Source organism: Amphibalanus amphitrite, unplaced genomic scaffold (genome assembly GCF_019059575.1).
Source record: "Amphibalanus amphitrite isolate SeventyFive unplaced genomic scaffold, NRLGWU_Aamphi_draft 000434F_arrow, whole genome shotgun sequence".
Taxonomy (NCBI): Eukaryota; Metazoa; Arthropoda; class Thecostraca; order Balanomorpha; family Balanidae; genus Amphibalanus; species Amphibalanus amphitrite.
In genome coordinates this window covers 325,630-353,338 of record NW_024881928.1, presented here as the reverse complement: position 1 = coordinate 353,338, position 27,709 = coordinate 325,630, and the positions used below count along the sequence as shown (strand labels likewise).

The window sequence follows — 27,709 nt, the reverse complement described above, 5'->3', positions numbered from 1 at the left end:
TTTTTACATTATGTGTTAAAGATATTTCTTGTCCTAAATGACTTCAATCTAAAATTATTTCATTCTTGCAGCCTTTGGTTCTGCTTTTGATAAAGTTCATTAACTTCGAGCTGTCCCCTCCACGCTTATATGAGGTGCATCATTTTCCTACCGCATTCAGGCCTTCCCAGACTTCTGGACGTGTCTTAGGCGATATGAGTCGGCTCCTACATTAATAACAATCCTTTATTTTCAATTATTTTATTCATATTAACAATAAACACAGTTTCGCAATGATGAGGACAAAAACGTCATAAGCCAAATACAGGGAGCGGCAATAAATCTGTGTATGCTACGATACGACCGAGATGGTGATATGACACCGGCGGCGGACTCGGCAGTCACCGCCGTCTCCGATGCACGCCGTCTCCGACCGTCCCCATGACCGGTGCTGCGCAGCCGACCGCACTAACCCCCGGGCAACTGGTAAGTGGCTCCAAGTGCAGGGTGGTCTGAGAGGCTAGGGCTCTGTTCCGCGGCGGGTCGTCGTCCGGGCGACTGCTCCGTCGTGTCCGGGGTCAGAGGTGATGACCTCTGACACTACCGGCTCGCTCGGCCGCGGCATGTCACGCTCCGTCGAGCACCCATTAGCGGGGGAGGGATGACCGTACGGCACGCAGAGAGGCATGTAGCGCGTGTCATCGGTCGTTGTGCCCACCACTGCACTACCGCACCGCTCGCCGCCATGGTGACTGGTCATCTCGCTCAGCCGTGCCGTTCCGCGCCATAGAGCTGCGTGGGTGTTGTAATGATGGTACTCATGGGCCGCCGTCAGCTTCATGGTTTCCAGCTAGTCTCACCCGGCGGGTATAACCCGACTCATCTCACCTGACTTACCTCGCCTCACCTTTGCTCACCGTCGAGCGGTGTGAGTCCTCACCGACTCACCGCTGCGGCCCTATCGACCAGGGCCGCCCCCGCCGCCGCCCCCGCTCAGACCTGGCGCAGTCTCGCTGCAGCACTGATCTCCCGGATCAGCCCAGTTGCCGAGCAAAGTTATCAAAACGTAATTCCTTAGCACAACTGAGAGGCGTGTTGTCTAGTCTGAATATCCTCGGATAGCTGAATCCATGCCTGTCCCGGGGCGGCTCTTGCAGTGTTGTTTTTGCTCCGTGTTTCTTGTAATACTCAGTCAATTTCTGATTATTGTGATCGTCAGTCGAAGCGCGGGATAGGACAAAAGCTAACTATACTTTTGATCAATGGACGTCAACACACTCGGTGATTGAATTGGTTATATCAATTCATTAGAAACACGGCGATGTAGTTGGCGAGACGTCATTAAGAATTTAAATTAGCAAGCTGAATTGCATCCATTCGCTGTTGATAACGCTCCGATGCTTATTGCTTATATTAGCTATTTTAGGAGCAAAATTGTATTTAACCACTGAAATGCAATTATAAATTATTACTCGGTGCTCAAGCACTATTTGATTTTCATCAGTAAGTTTTTTTGGAAAAGTGGCTGCCGTTGACGATAACTGATTTTCAGCCTCGCTTTCCTTTTAATTTCTTTTCTTGTTTCTTTAATGCTTTTTTAGTTTCGGCGCTGGCCGCAGGAACGCCCGTAAAGCCTTACATTAATTTCTACCAGCAACTCCGCTGACTTCTGAGCCCATTCTGGGAACACGGAGCCGGACCTGACGTGCGGCAGGTTTCGAGTAGCCGCTGCGACTTGCTGCGGTGCGTCTCCAATCGGGCGGACAGCGCTGTGGTCAGGTCGGCTCCGGGCTCGGCCGTGCCCGAGCGACCGCTAACGGCCGGCTCCCCGCCCACACGGCAGTACCGAGCCCTGCATCACGTATCGTCCGCTCGCCCCCGGACCGGAGAGAGCTGAGCGGCCGAGGTACCGAGCGGCGAGCCGTGATTGATTGCGCCGCTCCGACCTACCGTATTAATCCCCTCAGGGCTGATGTGCCGCCCGCCGTGCTATCCGCTGAGCTGAGCTGAGCTGAGCTGAGCTGAACTGTGCAGTGAGCAGTCCCGGGCGAGGTTCAGGTCAGTTCTCCAATACAAGTCGATGAATGCAGCGCGAGTTGACATACCTGCCACCTGGCGACCTTTCTTGTCTCCACGTAATTGTTCGACATCTCTATCATTTTGCTTGTAAATGAATATGATTAATACGTTCTTGTAATAATATGCTCCTTTGGATGAGGTCAACTACAGCACGCTCATGTCCTCTTCAGCATTTCCAGCAATAAACTTAAGTCATTTTTAACTGCGGGATGACAAATTAAAGCATCACCCGGCGCTGTCTGCCACATAATCTACCGAGTTAAATCCAGTGCATCGGGAAAGTAATGGTGAGGGCAATGTTTTCAAAACATTCGGCATCTGCCAACTTTTTATGAGATAACAAGCTTCTGGAATCAAATTTGAAAGACTTAGAAAGCTGGCTGCATAATCCTCACTGCGAGCTCTACATATTTCGTTGTTTCTAGGACGAGTACAAGCACTCAAAATAATACGAGCAATGTAAAACATAGGCGTTAAGCACCGCTACGTAGGTTCATAGTGCTGGAATCGGTCACCAAGGGTGCTGCCTCACAAGCGGTCTTGACTGCACAAGCTCGGTATTTCACTAGGCCGTCTGATTCCTTCCAGTGCCGCTCAGCCATGTAATCCTGCATTCGGTATAAAGTATCGGTGGAGGGCAAAGTGCTGTCTTACGAGGGTTGCCTCGCTCCGCAAAAGTAAGCAGTCAGTTCACTCAATGGTATAGGTAACTAGATACCGGCAGCGCTCTTGCGTTGCCTTGGGCCAGAATTGGAGGAACGGACTGAGGGCACACACCGGGCCAAACCACCGAAACACAGACTGAGCTTGGACTGAGCGGACTGAGCGAGCCGACCAAGGCCATATATAGGGAGCCGACTGAGCTTGGACTGAACCTGAAACTAACCGAAACATCCCAAAAATGTTTGGAAGCACGTGAGATTGGTGTGGATATCTACCTACAGTAAGATATTAATTAACTGCGCGTGCGTAGTTCATGTCCCAGGCACCCCAGTGCAGTCATTTTCATTACACCCTGTAGCGTGTGGCTAGTTCTATCAGTGTACCGACTTTTGTGTCGCTAGCTCGACGTTTCCCGGGATCAGAGGATCACTCGTCAAAACCGTTATCCGCCCCCCGCACGCGCAGCTTGCACCCCTCGGATATTATCTCGCCGGAATGTCGTGATCAAATGTATTCTTCTTATGACCTGCAAGTTTTGAACCAGTTAGAGCTGCCGTTTACCCTGCAGGCGTGGCAACGTACGAAGGGGTGCAATCGGCTTGCACGTGCATAGCTCATGCACCACAGAGTTTAGCTCAACCAAATGTGCATTATTCTGGAGGCCTTGCCTGGGACTACCATTGAACCTATTTTGAGGTTGATAGCTTAAAATTTCTTTGAGCCAGAGGACCTCACGTCAAAACGGTTTTCCGACCCCAGCACGTGCAGCCTGCATCCCTCGCAGACGGTGACCCCCCTGGAAACTGGTTCAAGGTGTTACCGATGTGTCCCGCCAGTATGGCTTTGCCCGTGACCTCGGGTTGACCTGTAGCCTTGACAAAAAATTCGTGTCACCGAAACTTTGAAGCGGAATAGCATGTGCCACGAAGCACCGAGCGAACCGAGACCAGCACCAAAAGTTTACCTCGCCGGAGACGAGTCGAACGGTCCCACTTTCGTCCCGATCGGTCCACCCATTTTGACTCCAGGTCCAAAAATGTTTGGACAAACTCACTCACATACTCACATACTCACATACTCACTGACAAACAGGCTTGGCCTTGGCCGAACTTTTCTTCAGCGACCCACCAATGGGAATTTCCGGATGCAAAAGCATGCTATCGCATGCTTTTGATCCTCCAATTCTGGATTACCCACTAGATGCCGGCAGCGCTCGTGCGTTCCCTTGGGCCAGAATTGGAGGAATGGAACTGAGCAAGGCCGAACTGAGTATGGACCAGGGTATATTGAATTAGGGTATGGACTGCAAAACCAACTGAAACATCCATGAAATGCTTGAAGTTGAAAGCACGTGATATTCATGTGGAGATCTACCTATACAGTAAGATATGAATTAACTGCACGTGCATAGTTCATGTCCCAGGCACCACAGTGCAGGCATTTTCATAACATCCTGTAACGTGTGTCTAGTTCTATCAGTGTACCGACTTTTGTGTCGCTAGCTCGACGTTTCCCGGGATCAGAGGATCCATCGTCAAAACCGTTATCCGCCCCCCGCACGCGCAGCTTGCACCCCTCGGATATTATCTCGCCGGAATGTCGTGATCAAATGTATTCTTCTTATGACCTGCAAGTTTTGAACCAGTTAGAGCTGCCGTTTACCCTGCAGGCGTGGCAACGTACGAAGGGGTGCAATCGGCTTGCACGTGCATAGCTCATGCACCACAGAGTTTAGCTCAACCAAATGTGCATTATTTTGGAGGCCTTGCCTGGGACTACCATTGAACCGATTTCGAGGTTGATAGCTTAAAATTTCTTTGAGCCAGAGGACCTCACGTCAAAACGGTTTTCCGACCCCAGCACGTGCAGCCTGCACCCCTCGCAGACGGTGACCCCCCTGGAAACTGGTTCAAGGTGTTACCGATGTGTCCCGCCAGTATGGCTTTGCCCGTGACCTCGGGTTGACCTGTAGCCTTGACAAAAAATTTCGTGTCACCAAAACTTTGAAGCGGAATAGCATGTGCCACGAAGCACCGAGCGAACCGAGGCCAGCACCAAAAGTTTACCTCGCCGGAGACGAATCAAACGGTCCCACTTTCGTCCCGATCGGTCCACCCATTTTGACTCCAGGTCCAAAAAAGCTTGGACAAACTCACACACACACTCACTGACAAACAGGTTCAGCCGAACTTTTTTTCAGCGACCCACCAATGGGAATTTCCGGATGCAAAAGCATGCTATCGCATGCTTTTGATCCTCCAATTCTGGATTACCCATTCATTGACCTTTTGTCAAAGTAACCAGAGCAAACACAACATGCATAAGTACGAGCCAGTTAAAAAGAGAAATATTGCACAATACACCTGAGTGTAATAAAAACGAGCCCTGCAGCCAATACCCAAGTCTTTTGTGGTTTGTTTTATTAGCTTATTGATAACGAAGTTTGTTTGTATGTGCTTCGTAATCTGTTTTTTTTTGTCGAGTTAATTTCCATATACCTACGGCATCAGCTTTACCTTCTCTAGTTTCGTATTGGCAAAGGAGACTCGTCGCGGATGGCTGATGTAACGATTGAACGTTTTTGCTGGGGATAGGATTGGCATCTTTTTCAGAGAGCCAGCTCCACAGCGCAGAAGGTGGGTCATCTCTGCTCCTCAGACGTCGTTCAGACTGTCGTTCTTTGGTGACCTTGACCGCTGACATAGAACGTGGGCGGGAATCACTTCTCAGAAGTACGACGTAGTTTGTGACTGAAGGAACATCGAAGTTTCTTTACATAAATTGCCGTTCAAAGGTTCCGTGGGCACTTAGTCTTTGCTGCTTCGCTAGAAAAGGAGTTTGCTTCATTTTGTGTTAGTTCTTTCTATTGCCTTAGTCCCTGTGCAGTCCTATGCAGACCTATTATTTCCTTTTTAACGATAGGAAATCGAGATGCGGTGTCTCTCTACTTCGCCGATAGCTTATGAGCCGGTTGACAGTTCAGTTTTGTGTTACGGACATTTACAACAATTCGATTCCCAGTTCCCACCCACCCGCTTTCAACTCCCTTCATCCATCTGTGTAATAATGAAGCGTGTGTTCCGCCACACGCCCCCCCCCCCCCCCCACTCTGAATGGCGAGGAATAGAACCACTGTGACATTCACCCATATTGTGCAGGATGGTGCAATGCTCAAGGGACTAACAATTCAAACTTCACCGGAAACTACAGACCCACACTTCAGTGTCTGTGCGACGCCGTCTTTTCCAAAGCATAGAGCAAAGACTTTCAGCGCACCAAAATAAAACCGTCCGCTGCATTTCAAGTTCCTCGCGACACTGAGCGACAGTGAAATATGCACTCGTATGTTAGACTAGCTGGAAAGGCTGTCGCTTAGTTTCAGCACCCTGTCGCCGAATCTGCCAAAGGAAAAACAAGATTTCTGATTCTGGGAAAAGTTAATTATTCACACTTCAAGCACGGCACGTAGAGGACTGAATTTGCTTTGCGACTAACCATGCACCTCACGCTACACGCTGAATACATACCAAATTTGACCTTGTCCGACCCTGCATAATAATGTGCCATCAAAAGAAGCTCGCAGCTGTCATAGTGAACCTGTACGCATCCGGAGCTCAGCGCAGCAACACCATCCATTTTGAGACGAGTGACGGCACTCAACAACTGGATGTTGTAACATTAATTAGATCTCAAATTTCCTAGCGAGAGCAACTTTTCTTTAAAGGTAGTGTGCCACCTTCCAATGATTTCCCATTTTATTTTTCCTAGGATAAGAAGCTTCTGTTTTTACCTAAAATCGCAAAAAAAATCAAAAATGGGCCTAAAATAGTGCTTTTTTCGCCTAAAAGTTTTTCGGTTTTTCGATATGTATAACAACTGTAGTGGGCTCACCTGCAAACAGGCGTCGGGCAACAATCGCGAATGCGGCGCACATGTGACAATAAGCAAAGGTCATTATAGAGTTACGACGTACGGGAATGAGTTATCAGCTGTCTAATCGTAGACAACACAATGTCGAATTTAAACTGTAAGCCTGTATTGGTATTGTTTCTTTAATTTGGCTGTCGAACATTAATTTATGGTTTGAAATATTATTTTATGTAAAATAATTGATATGAAACAGCCGTCTCTAAAGTTATGACCCCATCTCACCACATGAAAGTGGCAGAAATGACAATGATCAGCTGACGCATTTTTCTTGTCCGAAGTCAGAGCGCGCGGCCCGACGCACCACCACCGCACCTCAAAGTATGAGCAGAAGCCGCGCCCAAAGCCAGGGCCCCGGTAACGTGAGGTAGCCGAGTCGGGGCAGTGTGCGCTGACCCAAGCCGGGGCCGCGGCTTTGGGCGCGGTCTACCGCATCCCCGGGCAGCCCCGGGCTATCACATGACAACGGGAGGACGCGCGGCCCCGGCTTGGGTCAGCGCACGCTGCCCCGACTCGGCTACCTCACGTTACCGAAGCCCTGGCTTTGGGCGCGGTCTACCGCACCACCTAACAGGCGTGTTCGAAACCGCAGGAGATGATGATGAACGGGTTTATCGAAACTTGATTGGATGAGCCTATCGGTAATAGCGATTTCAGTGTGTGCATTTATTGTTCATAGTGGTGTGAAATGTGGTTGGGGTACGACCGACAACCCGTCGGGGCGAATTTCGCACTGGGGTACTCAAAATTTGAAGAATTTAAGACGTTTCCATGAGTTTTGAAGGTATGGATAAGTTCTAAAAATCCGGTTCTCCTTATCTGGGCCATTAACTCCATACGGTCCAGGAAAGCTGGCACACTACCTTTAACCTTATTTGTTCTTGTTCCGAATGTTTCTTTCCTACACTTTTTCTCACTAATCGGACCACTTGTTGCTGGACTAGTGAATGTTTATTTCGTTTCCAGAGCACCGGCTGCTGCTGGAAGCCGCGCTGGAAGAAAACACCGCAGAGGAGGCCACCGATGACGTCACCAATCGGCTGCAGTTTGTTATGACGTCATCAGAGGAGGCAGTCGTCGACCTTCCACCGCCGCTGTACCAGAGTTTGGAAGGTAGAGAAGCAGTCATCAGTCGCCATATCAGACACAATTATGTGCTTTAAATTGTTTATCCATGCGTGGAAAACTGACTTATCTGAACTCTAAAGATTTCGTCAAGGACGGCGAATACTTGAACATGATTTAGCCGTATAACTTAACCCGCGCACCGACGGGGGGGGCGGATATCCGCCCCCCCCCTGAGGTTTTTCGCGAATAGCGGGAAAACCGCGGCGCGTAGCGCCGCGAAATTTGGTATGACTATTCCCTTATCAATTTTACACATGGTGTGCAAGTTTTAACCTCCTAACTTTCAAGGTCAGGTCACCAGGTCACTTTGAATGACCCAACCTCAAGTCACTTTTTTGCAACTTTGTCACCGTGCCAGAGCTACAGTAGATGTCGGAGGCCTTTGAAAGTCGCAGGATGTTATTAGGTCATTAGTAGCTACAATTTGTATATCTCGGAATTTTGATATCGGTGACCTAAGGTCAGGTCAATTTCGCGACCTCCCCATTATAAGTCAATGGGGGAAAAATCAGCTCCCTGTTTTTACCACTAAAACGGGTCGGAATGGCCCCATATACCATACATGACTTCATATACGATCAACCTTCACTACCTTGAGGTCTGTTTTGCTGTTGGGCAGCTGTGAGGTCATGTGACGTCATCAAAGGTCACCAAAGGTTTTTGGCCAATAACTCCGTACAGGAACAAGATACAGACGCGTGGATGGTCTCATTATGTTCAGCTCGTCAAGACGCATCGAATGATATACATGATGACCTCGAGGTCACGTGACCTGAGGTCAACCTTTGACCTTGACCTTTCGAGGTCAACATATATATCATTCGATGCGGATTGACGAGAGGATCACGATGATGCCCTTAGTTTGTTCCTATCTTGACTAATTCGAAAGTTATTCGAGAAAAACTCTCTCCATATTTAGCGCCGCCATTTTGACTTTTTCGACCCCTGTGACGTCATCTTTGACCTGACCTGAAAATGACCTTAGTAAAAATTGTAGATCTTGACCGTGCGTATCCGATGCCGTTTACCGCTTGTCGCTATCTTGCTTCGTTCTCGAGATCTCAGGGGGGGCGGTCATCCGCCCCCCCCCCCCCCGTCGGTACTAAGTTGGCGCAGACCCCCGTCGGTGCGCGGGTTAATTCCGAACACGTTTTCGTTTGTCTTCAATTCCTTCCTAGCTGAGTGGGCTCATCTTCCCTCTGTCCAGATCAGACCGAGCTGCTCAGCCCGCGCCTTTGGATGCTGCTGTGTGGAGGTGGCGGCGACGGGGAGCCGCTCGGCACCCCCGGCCGCTGCCACGCCGCCGGGTTCCACTGGGAGCTGAACGCCGAGGAGCTGAGACACTTCCTCAGAGCCAGCACCCGGCCCGGATGGGTGAGAGCCGCAGGTCACCCCGAGGCCCACCTTCAGACAGTTAGGTTTCCAGCAGGTTCAGAAATCAGTTCGGACTTTGAGTAGAAATCATTCCGGTTTGATTGTTCCGTCATGAGAACAGATGTGGAAGTTAGCATGGCGCATTATGTATCCGCATTTACTCAATTGTATGACATTTTGTAGCCGACCGAGTCGGTTCCGTGTAAGCACGGCTGAGCCCGTTGGTCGGCAGACACTGGTTACAGGCGGGTCACATGGCTTCCTAAGCGGGCAACGTGACTGGCTGCCTGCTCTTCTGTTTAACAATATTGGCGCGGTGTCTGCCTGCCAGCCTACGCTCGCTAAACTTTTCAGAGAGGCCCTCACACCACACCTACTGAGCTTCACCTTTTTGGAAGGGCGCGGATGCAATATTTACGCGTCTTCAAAGGCAAAGGCAGCCGAGACACATGAAACAGTCTGGAGACACTGTCTATACGGTGCAAGTGACACCGTGACAAATAAAGTAGTTCCAGGAATCGCATAGCAAAAGTAAGAATATGATTTCCTTGACAGAGGGGTGAGACACGTGCTATCACACGGGGAAGTAATAATATACCGACGAATTGAAGCGTAGCGCATCAGCACGAGTGAACGGACATATGTGATCAATTATACTGCAGATACATGAGTGAAGAACTCATAAATGTATAATGCGAACGGCTTTGTTGCCGATGTTAAAGGAAAAGTTCAGTTTTATTGCGCATTTCCTCTTTCTTGTAGATGTAGACAATAAATGTTAAACTGTTTTATATCGGAGACCAGAATATCGTAGTGCTAAGTATCGGAGTCGCGTGTCATTCTCTCTCGAGCAACGTGAGGCTGCAGTTGGTCACGACATCTCACAACTAGGAGCCTCAGCCTCTTCCATCCTCTCAGGGACGCCGTTCAACTGCGTGTTGGGCTCACCGGCAGGCCAGAGCCATCGCCAACCGGCGGCGTCAAATCCGGCTGCACCTGAGGCCGTGCTCACAGCTGCCGTCTCATACCGGCGGGATAGTGGCGGCGGCCCTGTCTCTCGCCCACACACAGGCCGAGAGGCGGCACCGGCCGGGGCTCGGAAATAGCCCAGAGAAATATGGCGCCCATAAGGTGTCCAGAACAGACGAGATTGGCACGACGCTGCGCCGGAGGCTGGAACCAGACTGAACTGTGTTATATAATGGCTAAGAAGAACACCGTGGGTTTAATTATTTCCAGGACGAAGCATGCGTGTTATCCCGCGAGTTGCTGGGGGGGGGGGCGTTAAACGCCCCCACTTTTTTCGCCGGGCCATAGCATAAAAACGGCACGCCGCAGGCGCGCCAAATTTTGGGTACCTGTAGGGAATTGATTGAAGTTTATTGTGGCAAAGTTTCAAAAAAAATCGGTCGGAAAATTTTTGAGATATCGAGGTTTTAGTGACGTCATGATTTCTGACTTTTCGACCAAAAACAGCATATGTTCAAAAAATCATATAAAATCACAAAATAGACATACAGACATGCCGTAAACGCCATTAGACTGCCAATACCATGAACAATCAAATGGCTATCTTCGATTATTGATTATCGTTCCGCATTTTCCAAAATCTTGAACTGAATCTTGGCAATTTCTCGTGACTACTTCACGACCATGATACATGCATTTCTTAAATTGAACTTTTTTAGCCAAACACGTACACATATGATAAAATGAATGTCACCATCGTGTTCTACGCCCCAAATTACCCATAAAACATGTGTCACATGCTGCGAATATCAGTTTTGATTTTCGAGGATATGTGCCTACCGGGTTGACCTGACCTTGACCCTGACCTATGCTTGACTGACCCCTACATGGAGCTGACACTCTTGTAGGCCTTATATGATGGATTGTGCACCGTTTTGACAGAGTTTATGACGAGAGGCGCCCATTGCGAAGTCCTGAAGTCCATGCTACTGAAAGCCCGATTTCAGGTGTTTGACCTGACCTTGACCCGACCTGTGACCTCAAAATTCAACTTTAAAGTACTCATCTGAAGCGTCTCGTCGCGTTCTTTCGTTTGCCGCCTCGTGCGTTTCGCTGCGCCTATTGGTTCTCGAGTTATCGGCTGGGGGCGTTTAACGCCCCCCCCCCCCCCCCAGCAAACGGTGGGTGGCGAAATACCCCAGCAACTGCCGGGTTAAGTCTTGCATACCAATTCTATGAGCGTCGTACTTACCTTCGGCTTATAATGCTCTCAGGAAGTACCGCTTGATTTCAGTCACTTCCTGCTACTGACAGGTGGAGGCGGCCGGTCCCGTGTCGGCCCGTGAGCTGCCGTTCGACCTGCGGCGGACGCACGTGACACTGCTGCTGACCGACGTGACCAGCCGGGACCGGGTGACCGCCGCCGCACCGGCACTCGGCACCCTGTTCCGCGGCTCAGTCGGATTCGTTATACTCGACCTGTGAGTAAACAATGAGCACGTATACCTGTGTGTATCGAATGCAACACTATATATGTGGTTAGGAAATGAGGCGTGAGGCTAAAAGAGGCTAAAAGATTATAAGCTAAAAGATAATGCTGAGAAATAATGCGACTTGCATCGAAAAGAAGCGCAGCATTGGATTTCTAGTGGCAAAACCATAATTAACTTTACGATGAAATGTTTTATTTGCTGATAAATCGCCTCCTTTGACAGAGACAGCTGGCCGGCGGAATCACTAGCTGAGTTCGGCCTGGACAGGGAACACCTCTATCTTCCCTCCTTGGCCTTCATTACCAGGGGAACGGTGAGTCAGACATTGATGGAGACGTTCATTGCCAACTGCCGAGACACCATACCGTCTGCACTGTGCGTTATACCGCAATGCCAATTACGTTATGCTTTCTACACTGGGTGACCGAAGTTGACCATCACTCCATTTTCATGTACTACAGGAGACAGCGTCGGCCGTGCTGAACGAGTACGATGACGCCGTAGGATTCATCCAGAGCCAGTTGATCAAGTACCTGAAGCAGGTGGAGCGGCAGCAGCGCGCCGAGACCGAGTGGGACGACCTCCAGCTGCGTACGGACAATGTCCCCGGTCAGCAACAGCGTGCGCGCCCGGCAAAACGGTCCAATCACGCGCTCAGCAACAGTGCCGCTCCGACACAGTCCAGACTTACAGCATTACCCGGAGTTCTAGTGGTGTTAGCTATAGAATAATTGAAAGCTCTCGTGACAAATTGAGACTCTGTAGCGCAATGTAGCGCAATAAGAATCTGTCAATTGAGTCAGGAGTTTGTCTACGTCAATTTTGATTAAAAGGATATTGGACTTGGTTTATTTTAGGCTGTCGTTCCTTCTTTGTTTAGCTGCGTCCCTGCGCAATCTCCGAACCCACCTGCTCGAATCCCGATGGTGGCGTATCTGTGTATTTATTTCTCTTTATATGTGTCGCCGTAATTTGAAAGAGGTTACCTCTGAAACAACATTGAAGCAGCGCACGTGCTCCTTATAGCTACACAAAAATGCACCGCACTAGGTGCGCATATGCTAAGATACCTACACCACAGTAAAGTACTACTTCACTGGTATCGAAAATGCATCACCATCGCGCGATTAATATTGAGTTCCGTAATGTTTTTCAGCCGTGCTGAAGCAAGATGACGAGTTGGAGCTCCTCCTAACTGACGAAGACGACTTTAGTCCGGTCCGGGAGATCGGAGACGAAGGGTTCAACACTCTCTCCCGCTCTGACGAGTTTGCCGTGTTGGTTGCCTACCTGCCCTGTGAGTGATTGCTACCGGTATAAAGATGATGTGAGATGTTGCAATGCAATCCGGCGCCGAATATTGCAGTAATAACTACGTAATAACTTACGCAATAACTGCAACGTAAGTACCAGCAACGGAAAGCGTTCGAACTTCGATGCAGTCGTTTTAAAACACTATACCATGATTATGACTTGAGGATAAAAAGGCATTTCAAATAAGGTTGACCACGTTACAAAATATTCGGAGTTTGAAATCACGTGATCCTGCTGCCCACGAGCGGTGTGAATGAGATATGGCTTTAGCCAATTAACGTGCATGCACCTTCCCGATCTCAAGTCATCTTTATTGCCAAATTGTACCTTTGAAAACGAAAACGAATGGACATTGAGACAGAATGAAGCATTCTAATTTTTTACATCAGAGACACAGCTTTTAGCAGATGATCACGATGTAGTTAGTACCTACTGCTTATGAGAATATTTTTGGCATGTCCTTCATCTAGCTAGTGTACGTTGCTGGAAAAGCTCAAAGAAAAATGTACCCATAGTCTACCATGAAGTATTTTGTCTATTCTTACATCGATGTTGGCTCAGCGAACTGCCTAAGCTGACTTTGTGGATGCAATCTGTGCAGCTACTTGAAGCACGCTCCTTTGTTGAGCCCTGTTCCATGACGACCGTCGCTGCTCAGCAACTGACATCTATTCACGGCGAAATCAATTTTTGCTTATGTGATTGGTCCTTCGGAGGATAAGATTCTGATTGAACACTGACCTTTGGTGAGAAAAGGTCGATCAAAAAAAGTATATTTCTATGGAAACACACGTGGTGTCCAATTGTTTCCGTGCGATGCGCTTCAATCATTGCTACTTCCAATACAAATCCTGAGCACACTGCCGGTCATGCGTCCGCCGCATGGCCCCGGTCTTCTGGGGGACTTCCCATGGTTTTCTGCCCACCTCGCTCTAACCAAATGTGCGCTGTAAGCCGTCTCTGAGACCGCAGCGATGCGCGGTAGTGGCACACCTCAGGCATGTGACCCGGCTGCGTTCCTGGGAAAGCTGTCCCGGTGATGGCGCCAGTCTGCAGTCAGCTGCATAACCAAATTGAATTCCGCCGTCGGACGTGCAGCGATGGCTGTCTGGCGACACGGTGCCCTGACACCCTGTCTGTCCTGCACTCGGTTCCCTGAATAGTGTCGTCTAAGACCCTGCGAATAACCCGAGTGGCGTATATGTACATGCGAGGTACTTTCATCTTAATTCAGCTGGCAGCTCAAAAAGGCTAGTGGATGGTCCCATCAGTGATTTCAATATTAAATTTTATGATATTTTATAATGGAAAGTCTTCGCTGCGTAAATGAAGCAAGGAAACTCTGCTGCTGGAATGTTTTTTCATCTCCTAGAAGGGGCTGCACTATGACCAAAGCGATACGGCGGACATTACGGCATGCATGTTTTTTGTGCTGATTGATAGGTAGATGTTAGGGATATACAAGTCAAACCTGTAGAATATGAAAATGCCGCTATGATTCAGAAAAATGTAAAGCGATTTCGGACCTTCACTAAAAAAAAAAATGTGTACCGCCCACCTAGCCAAATTGTTGTGTGCAGGAAATACTGGCATCAGCCATAAGCTTATCAACTCTAACTGTTGCCGACAAATTGCACCTACATATGCAAGGCGGTACGGGCGAGAGACTCAGGGCTGCTGAGCCGAACCGCCGCTGCGCCGCCGAGCCGAGCGCCGTCCGCGGTCGCGGGACGCTGGCGTCCCCTCTGACCCGGCTGGTCGGCCGGCGCGGCAGGGCGGCTCCCTATTTGCGTAGGACCGGCCCAGGTCCGGGCCATTGTGTGGGGCACGCACGTGCGCGCCCAGCTTGTGTGTCTTCCTGGTGGAGCGCTGGACGCCCGGGCCATTTTTAGCCTTTTCTGTGTGCTCTGACCGTCCTCAACGCGTCTTGTTTCACCCCCTGTCGCCGTATATAAACTAGTTGTAAACACCCCCGGCCCTCACTTCACCTTTCGACTTCGACGGGGACACTGCGCTGCCCCTAGCTCTCTTCCCGGTACGTTTCGCTGCCTTGTCCGCCAAATATAGTGAACTAGAAGACAAAGTGTGTGAGAAGCCCGAGTGAGAAGTGAAACAGTGCGCGGTCTACACACAGATGAGATATTCGACGGAGGTGCGGCAGGCGTATCGGTTCCGGTGACCAGGTCTACTGACTATCCTTTTTTATCCTAAAACATTCCTAAAACTCTCTAAGAAGGGGGTTCCTTTGTCGTCGGCATCCGGCGCTCTCATATTTTAGGCCCTAACATACTCCCTAAGAAGGGGGTTCCTTTGACGTCGGTATCCGGCGCTCTCTTATTTAGGCCCTAACATACTCCCTAAGAAGGGGGTTCCTTTGTCGTCGGTATCCGGCGCTCTCTTATTTAGGCCCTAACATACGCCCTAAGAAGGGGGTTCCTTTGCCGTCGGTATCCGGCGCTCTTTATTAGGTCCAAATATACTTCCTAAGAAGGAGGTTCCTTAGTCGTCGGCATCCGGCGCTCTATCCTGTATCCAATATTTAGTTGTATCTTAACTAGGCTAACGTGATAGGTTATTACATTTATTTTCCCAAATTCCAATTAAACCATTTTCCTCCTGGATCTCGGTCACCAAACAACCAAATGCTGTGCGATGCGCGATTAAATACAGTCCACACCATGAAAGGAGATTCGAACGAAAGCGTCGCCAACATTTTCTGGTCCTCCGGGCCGGATGGTCCTGGCCTGAAGTGAGAACTGATGACCTTCGTGGCTGCCCGTCGCCGACTTAGTGATTGATTGTAGGTTACAAGCTGTGCCTCGTGTGTGCCAGTCGGATCGAAAAGAAAATTCCGATGATGGAAGATTCGACTCAGGCGGAGAACACAGAGACGGCGACGGTGATTCAGGACACTGCCGGCGAGGAAGCTGGAGACACTGCATGCGTGTTGAAGCACCTGAAACTTCAGCGCGGGCGCAAGGCCGCCGCGTTTACTCGTGCCTGTAACACGGCGGAGGCTCAGATCGCGCGCCGAGCTAGCGAGGAAGAACTAAAGAAGCGGCTCGAAACCCTGAATGCGACACTGGATGGTTTCATGGAAGCCAATGACGCCTATGTTGAGAAGGTGCAGGAGGTCTGCGAACTGGAAGAAGCGGAAGAGTACGCCACCCGACTGACGGCACGGCACGCCGAGACGGTGAAAAGAATTGAAGAGGCGACTACGCACCGACCAGTGAGCTGCTGCGCGGCGTCGCAAGCAGATGACAGACCACCACCATCAAAGTTGCATCACGGGGGGAGTAGAGCGAACGGATCCCGTGTTTCAGGAGTCTCCAGAGCGGCGTCCAGGGAAGCTGTAATAACGGCAGAGATGAAAAGCCTGGAGCTGAAGCATTTGAAAGCCAGGCAAGACAGAGAAAGGCAGCTGAGAAACCAGGAAGCAGAAAGAACAGCTCAGAGGAGAAGAGAAGAAGACAGGATGGAAGAAGAGAAGAGGATGATGGAGGAAAAGGAGTTAGAAGAGAAGAGGATTATGGAGGAAAAGGAGTTAGAAGAGGAGGTGGAACGAGCGCAGCAGAGGGCAAGACTTCTGAGGGCTGCAGAAAATGACCTTGAATGGGAGCGGAGAAACGACTTTGATGACGAGATCCCAGTGGAGGTGGAGCCTAACCACTGTGATGTAACAAGAGGCGTCCGTCATACGTCAGGTGAGCAGCGGCCGGCACCCAATGGTGGCGAAGTTCCCCGCTGCATCTCGTCATCACCCAGAGCTGTCGGTGTTCCTCAAGGTGAGAATGGGGTGCTCAAGAATGACGGACTGGCTCGTGCCAGCTGGATCGCAACGCCGGCCTCACCCCGACGTAATGACCTGGCAGGACCATCAGCGTTCGTAAAAAGCATACCGCGACTGACTCTGCCAACGTTCCGTGGAAATGCACGTGAGTGGCCGCGCTGGATTGGTCTTTTCAAAGCCTTGGTGCATGATCAGCCGTCCCTGTCGGATGCTGAGCGCATGGCTCACCTTCAAAACGCGGTGGAAGGGGCCGCGGCCCAGGCCATTGACGGCATGTTATTCAACGGTGACTTGTATCACGAGGCCTTGAAAACCTTGCAAGATAGGTTCGGACGAGAGGAAGACATCATCCAGGCCCACCTGCGAAATGTGTTCATGACCTCGCCACCGTCACTAATGGACCTCCCAGCGATGGAGAAGTTTTATGCGGTCGTCCATAACACAGTCACCGTCCTGCGAAATCTCGGCTATGCGAGTGACCTGTCAAGCAGTGAAAACTTGAGAAGAGTGGTCGAAAAGCTGCCGAGCGAGCTAGCCCGAGAGTGGGGCCGTGAAGTGTTCCGGCTGCGACCGACGAGACCGACTCTGGAGACGTTCACCGAGTGGCTCCAAGTCCAAGTCAGCATCCTGAGCTTCTCTGCTGTCCAGTCCGGGACTTCAACATCGGAACGGAAACGTGCAACAGTTGCTTCAAGGGACGGCCCTGTTCGGCGAACAGCGCTGGCGACAGGAGCTAATGGTGAAACCGAACCAGAGGCCCGCTCTCTGCCGGTGTGCGTGGTGTGCAGCAGTAACCACAGGCTGAGCGACTGCTCAGAATTCAAGGCCAAGACCCCACACGCAAGAAGCGCTGTTGCCTATGAAGAAGGTCTTTGCTTTTCATGCCTCAAGAAGGGCCACTGGAGCAGAAGCTGCAAAGTGTCTCGGCGGTGCAATGTGAAGGGATGCAAGCTCACGCACCATCCGCTTCTCCACCGCGGATCAAGTCGGTCAGGAACCGATCAGAGCAACTCGAGGAGGGATCAGTCGTCAGCAGGGACAACCACGGGAGCGCCTGAATCTTCAGCTGAAGGTAGTTCCGGGAACCAGCCGTTTGTAGCAGCCTCGGTAAAAACGGACACAGACACACTGCTACAGATTGTTGCTGTGCGGGTTCACGGGCCCCGCGGTTCGACAGACGTTCTGGCACTCCTGGATGCTGGAGCTCAGACATCACTGTGTCGTGAGGATGTTCTGGAGGAGCTGGGCGTTGCCGGGGAGCGACACCCGCTCTGCATACAAAACGTGGAGACCAGTGGCACTCAGCGTCCGTCTGAGAGAGTGAGACTGAAGATCAGCCCCCTTGGCACAGGGGCAAAGAAGTGCATCAACATTCCTGAAGTGTGGTCTGTGCCAGCGCTAAATGTGACTGCGAATACGATGACGAAGAGTCAGCTTCAGAGATTTGAACACCTTCGTGATCTGGAGTTCCCGCAATATAATGGCGGGCAGTTAAAGGAAATAGTTCACTTTCACGAAATTATTTTTTTTGCAACGGATTTATGATTTTTTATGTTCAAAATAATCAGCAAAGAAAATAAAACCTTTTTATAACAAAAGATTATTTTCTATATTTTGATATAGGAAGAACTTTTCAGTTTCTGCAAGGCACACGCGATCCAGTATGAAAAGAGCATGGGTCCCGAAAATTTTTCAGAAACAGAGAAATTATCGCAGCCACCGGCATTTGGGCGATCTGCTCGATCTGATAATGTTCCCCTGAATGTCCTAATTGATCAGTACAAGAATTTCTCTAGAGTTCTCGTAGATAATTTCTCTACTTTCTGAAGAATTTTCGGGACCCATGCTCTTTTCATACTGGATGGAAATATATGCAAGGCACACATCCTCAACGCAAGACACCTTTTTCGGGACGAGAAATAGAATATCTTTGCCTAGGGTGATCGTTGGGCTGTAAAAGCTCCTGATTTATGCTCGTCTCAGCCCAAGCTACGGAACTGCTATTCCAGTTCAAAACCCATGTTAAAAAGTGAACTATTTCCTTTAAAGCTGTTGATTGGTGCAAACGTCCTTGAAGCAGTGCTGCAGAAGGAGGTGCGTGTGGGACGTCCGAATCAACCGGCCGCTGTGAAGACAGACCTAGGGTGGACCCTGACGGGCCGCGTGTCTGACATCGTGCCCAGCAGCAGGCGCCGGGTCATGTTCCTGAGACGCCAATCGAGTGAGAGCGAAGTGGAGCTGTGCGCTGCCGTCAACGAATGGTGGTCTACAGAAGCATCTGGAACAAAGTACAGTGAAACGACGTCACGATCGGAAGAGGATAAGAAAGTACTCCAGATGCTGGAAAGAAACACGACCAAAGGTGGAGAGCGACACGAAACCGGTCTGCTGTGGGAGGAGACAAGTCCTACACTTCCCAACAAAAAGCGACAGGCTACTCAGCGACTGCAGGCAACGGAGAGAAAGCTCGAGAAGCTTCCAGAGGTTGCAGGGAAGTACCAGGCCATCATCAGCTCCTACGTCGCAGAGAGACATGTATCGGCTGCTGCTGTCTCAGCAGACGCACTCAGAGAGCAGAATGAGTTTGAGCTGGGCCAGCAGTTGCAGGAGGCCCAGCAGGAGCTGCAGAAGCAGTCCAGCCAGCTGGAGGAACAGCAGCAGGCAGCTGCCAGACTCCAGGAACAGCGGACCATGGCCACCGCAGACTACAGGAAGGCAGATGCCGGCCTCACCAGGGCGTTGGCCGCTGAGCTAGCCGCCTGTCGGGAGCGCGACCAGGTGCTCTCGGACGAGGCGGGCTTGGTACAGCAGCTGGAGCGGCGCGCTGCTGAGGTGGCCCGGCTGACGGCCGAACTTGCCGACCGGGGAGCTGAACTGGCTGCAGCTAATGCGGCAAAGTGTCGGGTGCTGGCACAGGTGGGGGAAATTGCCGCCAAGGAGATCAATTTCCAGTACAGAGAGAGGAAAATGGCGAGTGAGAAGGAGGTGCTGGAGAAGCAGATGTCTCTGCTGCTGGAGAGACTGAAGTCGCAAGCAGAGGAGCTGTCCACGCTGCGCCGCCAGCACAGCGCGCGGATCCTCCAGCTGCAGGCCGACCTTGCCAACAAGATGGACCAGCTGGGGACGGAGCCGGCGGAAAAAGAACGGCTGACACAGCAGGCGGCCGACCTGGAGCAGCGGCTCACCGAACTGGTGGAGAAGCCCCGGCTGCAGCGTGAGGCCGAGATCGAGCAGGAAGAAAACTATCGACAGCAGCTGCGGTCACAGGAGCGGCTGGCGCAGCCCTACAAAGAGGGCGTCGAGAAGGCGGAGGCCAGGTCGAATGAGATGCTGCGCTCGGTGGACGAGCTGCAGTCACTGCTGAGCTCGGCCAGCGAGCAGCAAAGCCAGTTGAAGGTGCATCTGGACGAGACGCACACCCAGCACGGCCAGTACCTGGTGGAGCGCGACAAGGTGATCCTCCAGCTGCGCGACCGGCTGGAGACTTACGAGGAGCAGCTGCAGGCAATCACCCGCAAAGGTAGCCTTTCAGACGAGGCGGTGAAGGCCACGTCACCGTCCGCCGCCGCCGTCAGCCGGCTCCTGTGGCAGGGCATGACGCTCACACAGATCTTCACCGGGTTCAGTCCGGCCAAGGAGCAGCCGACGGCCACAGAGGCCGAGAGCAATCAGTTCAAACTGTGCTTCGGCCAGGTCCTGAAGGACATTGATGAGTGGACGCTGGTCATCCAGAGACAGCGCGAGGATTATGAGGCGGCGGTGCAGACGATCGACTCTCCCACAGGCAACGATGACGAGGCATTATGGGAGCTGGAGACAGCACGCGCCAAGCCTGACGGCGCCCGCCGGCGACTGCGTATCGTACAACACGAGAGGGATCGGCTGACCGACCAGACAGCGGACATGGCAATGCAGTTTTGTGTGCCGCTGAAGAAGGTGGAGGAGGCGCGCGGCGGGTTCGTCGCCACACCCCGGTACGAGCTCGAGCTGGACACCTTCTCCGTCGGACGGCTGATCGCCCAGCGTCCGGTCACCTTCCGGGACAAGGAGGGGCTCCAGGCGCGCAACCAGGAGCTGCTGTCCGTGGTGCGCGAACTGAGCGCCGCCCGGGAGGAACTGAACACGCAGCGCTCATGGCTGCGTCCCGTGGACAACTGATCGCTGCCTGCTGCCGTCATACGCCCGATGTACCAACCGTCCGGCCCCCCATGGCCGGTGCCCCCTGCTCGTCTGTGCTTTCTCGGCGAGGGTATCCAACGGTCGTCCGTCATTCCATTGTGCGTGTGACTTACCGGCCCCCGCCCACTGACCGCCCGCGCTAGCTCCGGTATTTTGTGCCTTCCTGACAGGGACCTGAGTCTGAGTTCAGGGCTGTCTAAAGGTAACCCGTCTCCGCGCGCGAGTGTTAGGCCCGCTTTACCTCGCTCCGTACCTTTCTGGAATGCTGTGCGTGTTTTACTTGTATGGAGCTTGGAAATGATAGTTACCCGCGCCCGTTTCGGTTATCACCTTTCTTGACTGTTCGTTTGCGTTGTTCAATTTGTCGGTCAAATGTATGTGTTCGACGTTCGTAGTGAAGCCGAACACAGGGGGGAGTGATGTTGCCGACAAATTGCACCTACATATGCAAGGCGGTACGGGCGAGAGACTCAGGGCTGCTGAGCCGAACCGCCGCTGCGCCGCCGAGCCGAGCGCCGTCCGCGGTCGCGGGACGCTGGCGTCCCCTCTGACCCGGCTGGTCGGCCGGCGCGGCAGGGCGGCTCCCTATTTGCGTAGGACCGGCCCAGGTCCGGGCCATTGTGTGGGGCACGCACGTGCGCGCCCAGCTTGTGTGTCTTCCTGGTGGAGCGCTGGACGCCCGGGCCATTTTTAGCCTTTTCTGTGTGCTCTGACCGTCCTCAACGCGTCTTGTTTCACCCCCTGTCGCCGTATATAAACTAGTTGTAAACACCCCCGGCCCTCACTTCACCTTTCGACTTCGACGGGGACACTGCGCTGCCCCTAGCTCTCTTCCCGGTACGTTTCGCTGCCTTGTCCGCCAAATATAGTGAACTAGAAGACAAAGTGTGTGAGAAGCCCGAGTGAGAAGTGAAACAGTGCGCGGTCTACACACAGATGAGATATTCGACGGAGGTGCGGCAGGCGTATCGGTTCCGGTGACCAGGTCTACTGACTATCCTTTTTTATCCTAAAACATTCCTAAAACTCTCTAAGAAGGGGGTTCCTTTGTCGTCGGCATCCGGCGCTCTCATATTTTAGGCCCTAACATACTCCCTAAGAAGGGGGTTCCTTTGACGTCGGTATCCGGCGCTCTCTTATTTAGGCCCTAACATACTCCCTAAGAAGGGGGTTCCTTTGTCGTCGGTATCCGGCGCTCTCTTATTTAGGCCCTAACATACGCCCTAAGAAGGGGGTTCCTTTGCCGTCGGTATCCGGCGCTCTTTATTAGGTCCAAATCTGTATTACTATTTGAGGAGGGTGCGTCTGTCCGTTACCGAGGTCCCAACTTGGTGGTGCTTTGCGTGGACTACAGGCCAGACCGTTGCACCTAGCCCGGTGAAATTTGCACAACTTGATCAAGGATGTGCGACGTGCCTTTGAGGGGTCTTTTCTCGATCGGATTGATAGGGAGCGCGTGGTGCGTGCTCAAAAAGTGCAAATTCGCGTCATAGACTTTACATGTATAAATCGGCGTGCGAAATCGTGCGAAAACGGCTAATTTTGGCCGACACGGGTCCAGTTCCCGTGCAATATCTTGGTGACCAGGGGTCCGACCGGCACGTGGAAAACAGCATCGTGTACAGAATTGAAGGGGCTATTGAATGGTGTGCAATGCAGAGGATAGCACGCGCCACGTGCACCGGAGAGGGCACTTTTATTTGAAAAATTGCGGTTTTTGAGGGATTTTGGAATTAATTTTATTTTTAGGTGACCGTTAAATGGAGCGAGTTGAATCAACGCCTATTTGCAAGAGAAAGGTACCGCCTCTCATATGAAAATTGTGAATAGCTAATTGATCGACGCCAAGGTGGTACAAATCGCTAGAGAAAATGGTGTTTGTCGATGATGTGTCATTTTATTAATTACACGGGTTTTGCTGCATAACCTGATACGTTTGGCAATTGAAAATGGCACCGTTGGAAAGAGCATTCAATTCTGTCCAAGATTCACTCTTCATGTTTGCATGATGAGCAACAGTATTCTTAAAAATGTAAATGTTCCAAACCATTACATCGTCATTTTTAGCGAATTCAGCGATGGCCCTCAAAAGACTTCACGCCAGTTTTCGAATCATTCTTAAGTAGAACGCATGATAATACGACACGGGCACCTCGATGCGATGTATCTTTTTGTTTTATTACATAATGCTTGGCCGTCAAAAAGCAATCGAACGAAATGGATACCAACCAAACCGACACAGACCAACCCAATACCCACGGGTCAAAAATAACCCTTCTTCGCGTTGCGGAGCACGCGGGTAACCCTAGTATACTTCCTAAGAAGGAGGTTCCTTAGTCGTCGGCATCCGGCGCTCTATCCTGTATCCAATATTTAGTTGTATCTTAACTAGGCTAACGTGATAGGTTATTACATTTATTTTCCCAAATTCCAATTAAACCATTTTCCTCCTGGATCTCGGTCACCAAACAACCAAATGCTGTGCGATGCGCGATTAAATACAGTCCACACCATGAAAGGAGATTCGAACGAAAGCGTCGCCAACACTAACGTAAACGGCATCGCTGAGAACATTAACTCCGTGAGACAGTTACGCCGCTTTCAATGACTGGCCCCCTTCCAGCGCCAACGGACTTTATTTCTTAAAGGGAAAGTATATATGAATGTGAATGATCTGGAACCGGGTCTAATTGACCTTATCGATGCCATTCAGATCGATTTGCTTAATCGATAATCGACTTTCCCTATGGCTAATGTGTACTGAAAAATGTACGGGTCCCTCCCTTACGCATATCTTTCCCTTATCCCCACCCACCGCGTTATGCACATCGTCGTCATTTGTTACGCATATCGTCCCCCACCCACGGCGTTATGCACATCGTCGTCTATTTGTTGTGCATTTCGTCCCCTCCCACCGCTCGGCTCCTCGGCCGCAGGGGACCCGGTGAGTCGGTGTCTGCTCCGGCAACTGACCACCCTGCCGGCTGACCTGCGCCGTCACCTGGGCCGTCTCAGCTGCCTGGACTGGTCGGAGCTCTGTGACCGGATCGGGGTGCGCTCCCACCCTACCGTGCTGGTCCTGGCGGGAGGTCATCGGAGACGGGTCAATGGGAGCCTGACCGCGGCGGCGGTCACCAGGCTACTCAGCAGGTCAGTCTGGGAGTCAGTCAGTCAGTCAGTCAGTAAGTCAGCCAGTCAATCTATGCATGTTTTTCCAGTCTGGCAGCTTGTGAGTCTGTCAGTCTGCCAGGAGCACGGAGAGGGGCATATTTTTTTTCAACAAAGAGAGACAACTTCCGAAGAAACCGTTTTCGCTATGCTTGAGTTTATTAATGACGCATAATCATATCTACAATGGATAAGAACGATGTGTAACAACTAGAGGAAATTTATTTTGGGGTTCTCTCATATCTTCTCCCAGTTCGGAGACATAGTGCCAGTGTTGTTCACATCATTGTTTGTTTCGGCAGCGGCGCGGCGCCGGTGCCTCTGCCGGTCAGCAGCGCCACTCTGGAACGCTGGATGGACGGCCAACTCACCGGGTCACCGCTAGATGGCGCTGATGGTGTGCTGCTGATAGCCGCCAGCCAGCGCCCTCCCTCCGCTCTCACAGGCCCGCTGAGGGGAGAGGCGCTGCTAGCCCAGGTGGAGGGCTCGGTAATGCAGGACATGTGAGTATGCAGACTTATAAACAGCAGCTCAAGCCTTGTTGGGCTCATTTCATCTACCAGCTTTTTTGCTTTAAATCATTTATGGATTTATTTCTTTTTTATTTTGCTTCATTTTGCTTTATTTTATTTTGTTTTCATTTTTTGCTTGCTAGCAAAACTGATATCGTTGCCGACGTCATCACTTCGGTCATCAGATGTCCGGCATGCATAGATCCATTCATGACTACTGGACGGCTATTTCCACATCAAAGGAAATGTACAGTGGGTTATGTACAGTGGGACTGAATGATCAAGTGTACAACCTTCGCGAAAATGCTCGTATGTTTTTGGCGTTCCAGGTTCGGTAAGTCTTCACCACTCTGCATCAAAAGGAACGACCCGTTCCAGACAAAACTGGAAATAGACCTAGAAAAACTGGAGCTAGCCATCGCTCACTGCGTGCCCGTCATGGTGAGCAATACTTTGTTCTAATTGGTTGCGTACTGCGCCGCAAAATCGTTTTGAATTATCATGTTAGTCGGTAATTGTATTATCGTTTCTAAAATAAAATGAGATGGAATAGCTTCAGCCAAGATTCAGTGTAAAAACTAATAAAGTCAACTTGAAACGATGCATAGGTAAAACGAGCTGAACGTTGTGCAATTTGTATAACAGATTTACTGGAACTTTCTAAACCAGGATATCAATAGCAGAAATCAATTGCCTCTATATCACCCTCTTCCCCTTCTACCTCTCTTTTCCTCTCCCCTTCTGTCTCTCTCCATAGCCGGAGCTGGACGAGGAGACCCTCCACCTGTTGCCAACGTCGCCATGGACGTTCCTGCTCTTCTGTAGTGACGGCAGCTGCCCGGTAACAACTGTCGAGGACCGTCTGACAGAGGCAGTCGGACAACTGGCTCTGACAGTACCCCACTGCTTCTGGATCAACAGGTGGGAGGGGAGCACTACATGTAGAGGGAATCTGGTGGGAATCTGATGGGTCTAGGCAGCCAGACACAGATCAATGCGTTGGTCTGGAAAATGCGACGCTGTGGCTTAGAAGCTTGCTGGTAAGCTTCAATATCTCATGATGTAAAAATGACCCTCAAAATTGAGCGGTGCACAATTTGATCGTCGACGGTGGTTTTACTTTTTAAAGGTACAAAACCACTCACTGAAATAAGTTAAGACAGCTTGACGTTTGCAATTGCGTTCCAATGATCGGTCACATTCAAAATCTCACAAATCATTCCAGCCTGACATCTAAAACTAGCCTACAGATTCCCTTACACCAGCTATCAACCACCCTCAGCGCTGGGTCGGTGGCGTCACCTACGCTTACCCTCTCTAACCAGCACCTGTCCTTTTTCCCGCCAGCTCCAGCCCCGTGGGTCGGCAGGCCCGACAGCAGTACCAGCTGACCTCATCCAGGGCGCTGGTGGCCGTGAACCTGACCTCAGGTCAAGTGGTGAAATATAACGGCCCGGCCAGCGCCGAGCCGGTCCTGCACTGGGCGGATCGGGTCCTCGGTGGTCATATCACCGGAGAGGGTGGGTAGTTTGACCGTCCGTTGGCTTGATGTCTCCTGTGTTTTGCTTACTTATTTCTTTATTTGCCATAAATACTGAATTGATGTTTTGTCAACTTATTGGTTCATCTTTGTTTTCTGTCACGTTGTATGTCTTATATGATATATTTTTGGCAGATGGCAGGTATTTTTGACACAGCTGTCGAAAAAATATATAGCGTACACACTCCACAGTCTACACCATAAATGTTTCTATGTAGCGCATGTACTCAGAAAACGGTGTCGTTCCAGTGCTGATGAAGTCTGAGCCGTGGCTGCCGGTGCTGCCACCTATCGACTTTTCGTCCTCCAGACGGACCGAGTCCGTCCCCACCGCCGAGGCGGACACACTGGATATCATGGACGAATTTCAGGGCGCCGCAGATGGTAAGAGGAGTACACCACGCACGGTAACTTACGCAGGATTGCTTGTCGTCTATAGGTTGTTATACAAAATGTCCGTTTCTAATGAAATTACGTTCAACGTAAGTGAATGGAAATTAAATCCGGAATAAGTAAACCCATCGACTCCTGTGTCTTGTAATTATTTTAAGGAGCTCTGGAAGTTACGTAGGTGTGCAGTTCAAAATTGCAGAGAATGCATATATGTATAGAGTAGAGTGATTGTTACTTGATTAGTCTCTGTCTGCCAGTCCCTATTACTACTTAATGTGCAATAAGTGAGAACTGAGAACAATATTCATATTTCCTGGCTTTAACACCAGTAACGTTTTTCAGGTCCACAAACTCAGCGAGATGAATTATAACCCTGCTGATTCTGAATCGCTGCAAACACGACATAATTAGATGATCGTAATGGTGTAATTGTAAACGATATATCTTTATCAATATACGTCAATTTCGTCGGTTTTTGTGTCATTATTCAAGATAATGATGACGAAATGAATGTCATGTGAATGCAACCGTATTGTGACTTACAGGTCGTGTGTTCACTATGCTTATTTTACGCTCCTGCGTATTTATGTCGTAATTGCTACTAATGATCGCTCAAAAACAAATGTTTGCAAGTCTGCTTAGGCAAGAGATCGGTGTTTGCGTTTCAGTGTACCATTGCGTTTCACTCTGAACTGCATCTTTGTGCTTCATTGCCACGATCCGTGATGTCAGTGCAGCCGACAGCATGGCCCCTGCTGCCGTGTCTTTGTACCCGAGCTTATGTCTTCCAAGAGCGTCGCTGTATTTTTTCAATGTTTGACTTTGAATACACACTTGTAGAGGAGCCAGGAATGTTGGTGTGATCTATGTAGAAATGCGGCTTACTGCCTCACTTCGTCGACTCAGTGATGATGCATGACCGAAACTCGGGAGAATTGTATGAAGATCTTACCGTATGAAATTGCCGCAAAGAAACTGTTCCCTTTCTCGGACTACTACTGTCTATTGATCTGTTGATTGTCTGACACCACTGACCAATTAAACAGCATATAGTAGTGGCTGACGGGGAATCGGAGACATAAGTTCTGTCCCAGGTTCCCTGTTACGGCCATCTTCTTACATAGCAAACCCCAGATTTGGCACGCCAGCAGCTATAGTGTCCAATCCTCTATATCACGTGACAAGCGGCGCTCGTGGG

The 27,709-nt window shown here is 50.6% G+C and overlaps 1 protein-coding gene across 1 annotated transcript in view; it reads left to right on the top strand.

Annotated features, from left to right (window-relative positions):
• The window catches only part of LOC122391372, a 32,395-nt gene extending 5,032 nt beyond the window's left edge, over nucleotides 1-27,363 (top strand). Inside the window, exons 6-18 of the mRNA XM_043385183.1 lie at nucleotides 7,615-7,761; nucleotides 8,984-9,150; nucleotides 11,434-11,600; nucleotides 11,835-11,925; nucleotides 12,074-12,221; nucleotides 12,769-12,909; nucleotides 23,835-24,048; nucleotides 24,369-24,569; nucleotides 24,908-25,019; nucleotides 25,336-25,499; nucleotides 25,926-26,098; nucleotides 26,368-26,502; nucleotides 26,854-27,363. Coding sequence (XP_043241118.1) covers nucleotides 7,615-7,761; nucleotides 8,984-9,150; nucleotides 11,434-11,600; nucleotides 11,835-11,925; nucleotides 12,074-12,221; nucleotides 12,769-12,909; nucleotides 23,835-24,048; nucleotides 24,369-24,569; nucleotides 24,908-25,019; nucleotides 25,336-25,499; nucleotides 25,926-26,098; nucleotides 26,368-26,502; nucleotides 26,854-26,882 — 1,889 coding nt within the window. The 3' untranslated portion in view covers nucleotides 26,883-27,363. The remainder of the gene's footprint in view (nucleotides 1-7,614; nucleotides 7,762-8,983; nucleotides 9,151-11,433; nucleotides 11,601-11,834; nucleotides 11,926-12,073; nucleotides 12,222-12,768; nucleotides 12,910-23,834; nucleotides 24,049-24,368; nucleotides 24,570-24,907; nucleotides 25,020-25,335; nucleotides 25,500-25,925; nucleotides 26,099-26,367; nucleotides 26,503-26,853) is intronic.
• Nucleotides 27,364-27,709: the final 346 nt, after the last annotated feature.